The sequence below is a fragment of the Oncorhynchus kisutch genome, linkage group LG15 (assembly GCF_002021735.2).
Source record: "Oncorhynchus kisutch isolate 150728-3 linkage group LG15, Okis_V2, whole genome shotgun sequence".
Taxonomy (NCBI): Eukaryota; Metazoa; Chordata; class Actinopteri; order Salmoniformes; family Salmonidae; genus Oncorhynchus; species Oncorhynchus kisutch.
The window spans coordinates 22,089,783-22,099,518 of record NC_034188.2 but is presented as its reverse complement, the minus strand read 5'-3'; the positions used below and the strand labels follow the sequence as shown (position 1 = coordinate 22,099,518).

General features: G+C 41.5%; 1 protein-coding gene across 2 annotated transcripts; it reads left to right on the top strand.

Moving 5' to 3' along the window:
• Positions 1–609: 609 nt before the first annotated feature.
• Positions 610–8,831, top strand: ids (iduronate 2-sulfatase). Of its 2 annotated transcripts, none has more exons than XM_020502165.2 (9): positions 610–841; positions 1,144–1,280; positions 1,407–1,584; positions 2,087–2,175; positions 2,465–2,665; positions 3,008–3,178; positions 3,432–3,558; positions 3,880–4,047; positions 4,768–8,831. In XM_020502165.2, the coding sequence occupies exons 1-9, from the start codon at positions 766–768 to the stop codon at positions 5,295–5,297; spliced, it is 1,677 nt and encodes a 558-aa protein (XP_020357754.1). In that variant the 5' UTR covers positions 610–765; the 3' UTR covers positions 5,298–8,831. The 2 variants fall into 2 exon arrangements, with proteins under 2 accessions (XP_020357754.1, XP_031645699.1); XM_031789839.1 differs by having other exon boundaries at positions 624–841; positions 3,348–3,558.
• The last annotated feature ends 905 nt before the right edge of the window (positions 8,832–9,736 follow it).

Genomic DNA, 9,736 nt, shown 5'->3' with positions numbered 1-9,736 from the left:
CACAGACAATAGATTTTTGCCATGGTATGCATGCATTCGCAAACATAACAAAAATGCAACTGGTCACTTCTATCCAGGGGTGTAAAGTACTGAAGCAGTTTTTGGGGGTATCTGTACTTTATTATTTATATTTGTCCAACTTTTACTTCACTACATTCCCAAAGAAAATACTGTTGTTGACACATTTGCGATGTGTTTTTGTGACAAAACTATCCGTAGAGTTGAAAATGCGATGGAAACACATTGCACTTTAGCTTTTTATTCCGTCCATGAACAGTTAAGCGAAAAAGTACATTGCGTACATTACGTCATCATTCACTGATTTGTAACTGCAACAAGTCCATTTTTGTGGAAACATACCACTGGTGGGAAAATGCCAAATGTGTTATGCGGATTCTAGAATATTCGCATGGAAATCTGTCGCCAATTGGATGGATGGAAAGGTAGCTACTCACTGATTTTATTTGTATAGAATACATTTGTGCATATTGAAAATGATAGGATTACCTGTCAACTACATAAATAAAGGCGGGGTGTCTAGGTTTTAGAGCATGACGTAGACTTTCCAACGACCAATGGAAATAGAAAGAGGGGAGGTCCTTTCACCAGGAAGGTATTTCAGCAGACACGATGCGATCAATGTTTTGACACAGTCATTAGTTGTCGCGTGTGTATATATATGTCCATGCACTACCTTTATAGGCCACGCACGAGCTTCATTAGCTTACAATTGTTTTAGCTTGGCGAAAGCTGTATTTCCTCACGATGTCTCTGTCTGTCCAGAAATGGTTTTGCGTCCTGATTCTGTGTATGTTCTCTCATGACGTTGTTGCAAAAACAGGTAACTCACTTTTCAAAAACCTTTTATAGTAAGTCGCTTCTTGTTGATGTTGAGTTTCTGTGAGAACGTATTATTGATCAGTAACATTGGGCAACATGACTAAAGTTGTAACAATGTATGGCGTTCGTTCAAAGCTTGCTACGTTGTAGCTGATTTTTAAGGCGGGGCAATTATGGCTTCCAAATTCTGATATTTTGCGAAATACCTGATCTGATTGGTCAATTTTAGTGGCGATTGAATCCGAATTGGGCTGCCTGTGTTAACGCAGCCATTGTAACCTTGACTAATATGTTTTTCTTTAGTTAGGCGCAATGTTCTCTTCATCATGGCTGACGATTTGAGACCAACATTAGGATGCTACGGGGATCCTATTGTAAAGTCACCAAACATTGATCAACTTGCCTCTAAAAGTAACGTCTTTCTCAACGCATATGCCCAGGTAGTCCTACAACAAAGTGATTTAACGCTGTAGCGCAAGCCTACTTTAGTTGGCAATTCATTTTCTAACAGTGATTGTAACTATATAGACAAAATGGGACATTAATTTCTCTCATTCAATTTGTAGCAAGCAGTGTGTGGACCAAGTCGGACCTCCTTACTAACAAGTCGTAGACCTGACACAACCCGGTTATATGACTTTAACTCCTACTGGAGAGTGCATGCGGGGAACTACACCACTCTCCCTCAGTACTTCAAGTCAAAGGGCTACACCACCATGTCGGTTGGAAAGGTTTTTCACCCAGGTAAAAGGATCCTAGACATTTTGTCAGCAGGTTGACATTTTATTGGGATGAATCTATTCCTGAAGGCCGAGTGGTTTCTGCTTGATGGGCCAGACGCAAAGTCAAAATTGGCTATATAGTTTTAAAAAAAATGCATTCAAATGTTTGCTTTGGTCCTAATTGAAAGTTGGGTGTAAAGTTAGCACTGTGTTTAGTTTTCAAATCTGACTTTGTGGTTAGTGACCAACCAACAGAGCTGCCGCCAGGACAGGATTCATCCCAAGAAATGCCAAACTGACGTTTGTCTTAGACCTACTTAATGTTATTGGTTGGTGAAATCTTAGAAGTCTACATTGAGAAATGAAGTAACAATTATCTTCTGTGCTTCTGTGTTGTCTGTTTTAAAACCCCTTATTGCACAAAATAAGTAACATCTCTTGTCATGTGACGTGAATCTATCAAATTGCCAGAGGCTGTTTCCCATGTCGTCTTAATACTAATATCGCTGTGTTTTGTGCTGAAGGCATAGCCTCTAATCACTCGGATGATTACCCGTACAGCTGGTCTGTACCTCCTTATCATCCTCCCTCTTTCAAGTATGAAAATATGAAGGTCAGTGTTTGTCTTGACTGCTGCCATAACTCCATGGTCTACAGATGCTTTAGCCATATATGGCTTAAATGATGTCAGTATACTGAATAGTCTATTTACTTTAGTGAATGGATTCCATTCAGTAGACATTTAATTTAAAGAAATTGCTACAGGTGCTTATGCATGTCTGATTTGAGCCCTCTATGTATTATGTCTAGTTTAACTGCCTAATGTAAATGTTTCTCATGCATTTAAAAAACATCCGAAGGGTTTAATGTTTAGCATGAATGAAATGTACTGCTTTGTTTAGGTTTGCAAGGGCAGTGATGGCAAACTGCATGCCAACCTGTTGTGCTCAGTTAATGTGTCTGAAACCCCTCTTGGGACACTGCCAGACATGGAGAGCACAGAGGAGGCCATCAGGCTGCTCAAGTCCACAAGGGATTCTGGCAAGAATTTCTTTCTGGCTGTTGGATTCCACAAACCTCACATTCCCTTCAGAATCCCACAGGTACTGCAGCTGCCTGGCTTACTTCACTGTAACACCAGGAGCGGTTAAACCAGGGTTTTCCGTACTCGGTCCCAAGGGGTGCACGTTTTTGTTTTTTGCTCTACACTGCTGACTCAAATCAACTAATCAAGCTTTGATCATTTGGATCAGCTGTGTAGTGTTAAGGTAAACTAAACGTTCACTCCTTGGAGTCCTGAGGACGGAGTTTGGAATACGCTGGGTTAAACCATGATGTAGATGAGCAATAAATGTAGATGGTATGATTTGTAACATACTGATGAAACTGCCTTTGCACTTGTAAACTGTAATTTCGTTCTTAAATTGCCTAACTCTGTGTATTAGGACTTCTTGACACTCTATCCTCTGGATAAGATGAGCCTGCCTCCAGACCCTTATGTTCCTAAAGGCCTCCCCAGCGTGGCCTACAATCCCTGGACTGACATCAGGAAAAGGGAAGATGTCCAAGCTCTAAACATCAGCTTCCCATATGGGCCAATCCCAAAAGATTTCCAGGTTGGTTAGGTATCGGTTCATTATTTGTAGGCGCAAGGTATCTATTCTATATGGTTTTTAATGTGGCTGTAGATGGTTGAAGCACAACTGGTGGATTTCTTTACTTCCAATCTGTTACATGAGGTGATATGATGCAGATACATGTTGAACTATTTAAACATTCTTACAGAAAGCTACAGGTAGAAGCAGCATATTATACTACAGCAGGTTGCATACTGTTGTGGTATTGATATACCATAAATGTTGGCTTCAGCTCCAGATTCAACAGCACTATTATGCATCTGTGTCATACATGGACTCACAAGTGGGTCGGTTGTTGAATACTCTGGATTATCTTGGCCTGGCTGAAGACACTGTTGTGGTCTTTACATCTGACCATGGTACGTCAATTCTTCCTTCTGTTTCAATACGTTATGTACTGTAGAGATGTGAAATCTGCTGCATGCATCAAACTGCTGTCTAGCCTATAATAGTTTGTCAACGGGTACATTTCTTGTGTAGTTTGTCCACTAGATGGGGCTGTGACAACACAAATTCTGCCTTTACACTCCTGAGTTGACAGACTTCACAAGCCTCAAGCTTGGATCCCTTCAAACCTTATGTTAACTTGACTAGGAACTGTTTATGCATGTTGTATAGCGATAATTAAATGTTAGTCTTGTTTGGGTATGTATTTGTAATAGGAGTCATTTCTCTTACAGGCTGGTCACTTGGGGAGCATGGAGAATGGGCCAAATACAGCAACTTTGACGTGGCCACTCGCATTCCACTAATGTTCTACGTAGCAGGTGTGACTGCAGTCCGTCCTTGGCCAGAGACCTTCCCTTACATTAATGTGTTTGGTCCAACACCGCATCGCTTCACACGAGGTATACTATACACTCCTATAGTCAATAACTAGTTTTCATTCCTCGTGCACTTTTTATCACTGTGGTGATGATGAAGGCAGTATGGTGGAAACCGATCCAGTTTTTTTCTTCCCATCAGTGGTAGTGAAGGAGAGGAAGCCATTAGGAAGATTGAATTGCATACTCCTTGCGTCTTCTCCTCTTGTCTTCTCAAATCCCATTGGCAGAGGGGAGGGACCTCTGGCGTTCTCATCCAATGGGTTCTGAGAAGGATAGGACGTGAGGAGTATGTAAATGGCCTGCGTTTAGACGGGTATCTCAATTCTGCTAAAAACAAAAATCATGAATTGGTCTTTTGACTTATCAGATCAGCCCTGGAAAAAGAGCTGATGTGAAAAGACCTATTGTGATTGGTCAGAAGACCTATTAGTGAAAACGATAGATTTGGGCTGGCTGTGTAAATGCAGCGTTTGAGACACTATTCTATTCTCTCTGCAAGTCATTCTCTCAGGACAGATTGCAGGAAGTTTGTGCTCCACTATGGCTGCGTCTACACAACACTGCAATTTTTTTCCACTAATTGGGCTTTTGATCAGTCACATCTTTTTCAGTGCTCTTCTCATTGGTGAAAAATATCAGCATTAGGCTGCATTTACAGGCAGCCTATAACATTGTTATTCCCCATATAATGTAGTAGACTATCGGTTGTGGGGATGTGACTACACTACCTCTTCTCCACAGGAAGAACCGTGAGCAACGTGAACGAGCTGCTAGATATCTTCCCCACTGTGTCTGTCCTGGCTGGGCTGAAGCCCCCGCTCCCCTGTCCCGACAACTCCTTTGACGTGGAGCTCTGCACCGAGGGACACGACCTGGCCTACACCTTCAACAACGACGACAACCGCAAGAAGTCTGAGGCCATTGCCTTCAGCCAGTACCCCCGGCCCGCCGACACCCCCCAGGAAAACTCCGACCTGCCCGACCTGAAGGACATCCGGATAATGGGCTATTCTCTGCGCTCCTGGGACTATCGCTTCACCGTGTGGGCGGGCTTCGACCCAGCTATCTTCCAGGCTAACCTGTCAGACGTGCATGGTGGGGAGCTGTACCTCCTGGAGGAAGACCCAGGCCAGGACCACAACCTGTACAACACCTCTGAGCACAGCCTGCTGCTCTGCAAGCTGGGCCAGGGCCAGCAGCCCTGGGCACAGACCCTCAAACAACACCTCCTATACCTCACTGCAGGGAATAAATCTAAAGGGATGGCATGATGCTTTGTGTAATGAACTATTTTGCTGTGTTCATAAGGGATGTTTCCATTCTAGGCAAGTGCCTATATCTAGATTGTTTCAGCTTCTATTGGCACTTTAGGTTTTTAGGTGTAATCCTTGTCTTAGCAGTTCAGGTTTCTGAATGTTGATGGTGAATTTCAATGGCAAGAATTTGACACCAGCTCTAAATCGAACCTAACAACTCCAATAGATCACTGGTTATCAGTATGTTAGTTTGAGATCAGACTTATTTTTCAAGCATAAGGTAATTTACTGTAACAAACTGATGGTGAAATGTGTATTTATATAGGGAAAGATCATTAGGGCCAACATGGAGGTGTTGGTGAACATGCTGTACTGTAAAACTTTCCACGTTCATACTTTGCACTTTTTTTTCTTTTTTTTAAAATGGGTTGTACCAAATTGATCCAAATAAGCATACCTTTTTGGGGGGGGGGGGAATAATCTTGTCAATGTACAGTAGAAGGAAAATACTAGTCCTCACGGAGGTTCCACCCCAGTGTGTTCAGGGCCAGCAGACAGCCTTCATTGCCAGCTGGGTTGAAATTCCATAGTTTTTTTCAGTCTGAACGTGAGGTCAGGCCAGTTGGAGATGGATCCATGGGCTGATTGAAGCTTATTTTAATTGCTTGCGCCAAAGGGGAATTGCATTTGTGCTCAAACTTTATCTGTGATTTTAATTCTCTTTCAACTCCCGTTTCCAAGTTCTGCTAGAAAATGTTCCCCATTTAGGTTCCTTCCCCTGTGAATGAGGCAGTGTCTTTCAGCTCCCAGACAGTGTTATGTGGAGGGAATGTGCAACTCCTCATACATATTGTCCAAAAATAATTATTCTTACCACTCAACTAGTCCTATCTATACAAATGTGTGTTCTTCACTACTTCTTTCATAAGAGTGGATCTACTGAAGGTAAGGTAGTGCGTACACTCAAATTGGTTCATTTGATTTTAATCTGTCAGGCACTGACACTCAACCTTGAATTGCACCACCATCCTGATGTAATAGGTCAGGGGAGCGCTTCATTGACTAATACAGGAATGTTATTCCCCTTAAGTAGACAATGTGACCTAACACTGATAGACGATGGACTTTAACCATGCAAACCTGTTAATATGATAAACAAGGAATCAATGTGGATGTGGTAATGGGTCACTGCTTAAGATAATTATTACTTTGATACATCCATGTGATATCTATGTGGTGAATGAATCTGTTACATCCAGGGTTGGTTTTGAAGATCGCATGCAGATTGGTCATTTGTGTTTAGGAATCAATCCCCATTTGTTGGTATTTAACAAATCCATGTCAAATTAGTGTCACTTTGTCTTGCTGATTCAGATGCACCTTATTAGGGTAGCGGGTAATGGCAATTTAATCATGAAAAAAATGCTTGATGACAATTAATGAATTGAGAGAATGTTGCTGAAAAAACTATCTTTGTTTTAGAAACGCAACTCCCAAGTTGCAGCTGGAGGAGGGAGAGTAAAAAGTTGTATATCAGCCCAATGTCAAACCCATACAAGCCAGCTGGACTGTTAGGAACTAGTCTGACAAGTATTACACTGGCAATCAGAGCGACTTGGAGATCATGAGCAAGCTCTCGCTCAGAATGAAGTGCTCATTCTTTTAAACGCTGCCTGTCTCCACAGTCTGGTATTGAGATTGGTTATGGCTCACAGCAACTATTCAAAACAACTGGCCTACACCAGCAATTCAATATGAACTCAGATTTACAAAAATGGCCAATGTTATGATTTAGTGTATCTTATTTGTCTGTCATTGCCTGCAGAATATGGTAATTAGAAACGATATTATTCCTCAAACTCAAAACGGCATTATACGTACAGTATGTATATTTGTTTGCATGAAATGCACTATGTCTCGAGGGCAAATGTGCCTTGTCCTTGTAGCTTGGCTGAGAGGAGCAGCTGGTAAACAGTGTTTTTCTCCAGAGGCTGTTGTACTGTAGGATATGGCTGGTAGACAGTGTTTTTCTCCAGAGGGTGTTGTACTGTAGGATATGGCTGGTAGACGGTGTTTCTCTCCAGAGGCTGTTGTACTGTAGGATATGGCTGGTAGACAGTGTTTTTCTCCAGAGGGTGTTGTACTGTAGGATATGGCTGGTAGACAGTGTTTCTCTCCAGAGGGTGTTGTACTGTAGGATATGGCTGGTAGACAGTGTTTTTCTCCAGAGGGTGTTGTACTGTAGGATATGGCTGGTAGACAGTGTTTCTCTCCAGAGGCTGTTGTACTGTAGGATATGGCTGGTAGACAGCAGTGCTCCAGTGAATGGTGTGGCAGATATTACAGCCTAGGATCTGATGCCCTCCATCTGGCCTAGTGAGGCAGAGCGCCAGCCAGGCCAGCAGAGAGTCTATTCCTCCCCTCCCTTTTCATCACCCTCTCTCCTGGCACAGTGAAGCTGAGATGTAGCCCACAGCCAGAGCAGAGGACTATCTCAGTAGTGATCATGTTGACAGCTGTGTTTAACAGAGCCGTCTGGGATAGGAGACAAGTGGTCACTACTATGCTCTCAACATACAGTAGCAATAAGGGGATATTTCAGTGTTGATAATGGATGGCTTCCAAAAGCCCTTATACGTCTCAAAGAATACAATGCTTTTGTTTGTAATATTTTATTTATTTATGTATGTGTATATATATATATATATCGCCTGAACAAAAATGTAAAGATAACATTCTACAATTTCAAAGGATTCAAAGGAATTACACACACACACACACACACGATTCCCTAAAACAATGTTGGAGGCGGCTTATGGTAGAGAAAACAACATTACATTCTCTGGCAACATCTCCTGCAGTCAGCATGCCAATTGCAGTCCCTCAATTTGAGACATCTGTGGCATTGTGTTGTGTGACAAAAAAACTCCATTTACACTATTGGGGCGGCAGGGTAGCCTAGTGGTTCGAGCGTTGGACTAGTAACCGGAAGGTTGCAAGTTCAAACCCCCGAGCTGACATGGTACAAATCTGTCGTTCTGCCCCTGAACAGGCAGTTAACCCACTGTTCCTAGGCCGTCATTGAAAATAAGAATTTGTTCTTAACTGACTTCCCTAATTAAATAAAGGAAAAAATATATATATATATTGTACTGGTCTGTCCTTTAAATAGACCTACTATCTGTGACTCTTGTTTACCTGACTGTCTGTGTATTTAATAAGAGTAACTTCAAAGATGCATAATTCATATTTTTTTTATCTCTTTTTCTACTGACAGCTGCCATATGTTTAATTTCAGTCAAACATTTCCATGGAGATGCATTACAAAGTAAAACAGATCCAGAGTTGACGCTCCATGTGAAAACATTCCATATCAGACAATTTTGTGAAGTTTCTAATGAAACCCTCTAAGATTTTCATACAAACATAATATTGCTGTCTGAATTTGTTATTCAAATATGTATGCCAATATCAATTAATATGCAAATGTATTTTTTTGTGGTGAATTTGCTATAGGTTTTTTGAATAAAGATGACCCAATTTCCGAAACCTGTCGATCTACTTAAATTAATTGATTAATTGTATAGTTTCTACTAGGGTGCTATGTGAAAGCATCTCACTGGACCTCACTGGGAGGAAAGGTGTAAGATCACTTGAGGTGTAAGATCATTACCCCAAGGTTCAGTCCCTCCTCTCCTCCCTCTATCCTCAGCATGGTGATGTTGGGGTCTGTGCCCTTCAGACTGCCATCTGCTGTGATGTGCTGTAATCTCCGATGGTACAGAGCCATCTGTTTACGCTTTACCAAGTCAGAGAAGGAAGTGCTGGTGCAGGCAGGGTGCTAAAACAGGAATCATAACGACCTGAGTTAGAATGAGGACACTACTTCTGAAAAAACACTGTGGCTAATCATAATAATAATAATACTATGAGATTGTGGAATTAGAGGGAGATGCATCCCAGGGGCATTGCTAGATTGCTTAAATCACTCCAGCACATTAAGTGTAATGAAATAGTTGTATATCACACTGCTTTAAAGGACAGCTAGTCGCTTCTGTCTTAAACATGCAATTAAAAGAGCTTTTGTAGTGGTGGAAGTGAAAATTACAGCACAGCATTACAGCACATAGCCATGATGTAATTGGTGGAAATGCATGATTTATCTTTGCAGCAGCAGCTCAAGCACTTATCATCAAGGGAAGACTATCCAATATATTATTGAAAGAATGAAAGTATGGCTACAAAATATTATTTATACCATACACAGTTATTGTTCAGGAAAATAACATCCTAATGGGAGTAGAGAAATGTTTATATCAATTTGCAGCCTGTGATAAATGTCATCCCCTAAAGCTAAACTGAGGAGACTGATTTGCTCTTGTTAATTGGCCCAAACTCATTTGCATTATTCAGCTGAACATAAATACGTATTTTCTAATTCAAGAAGAACATGT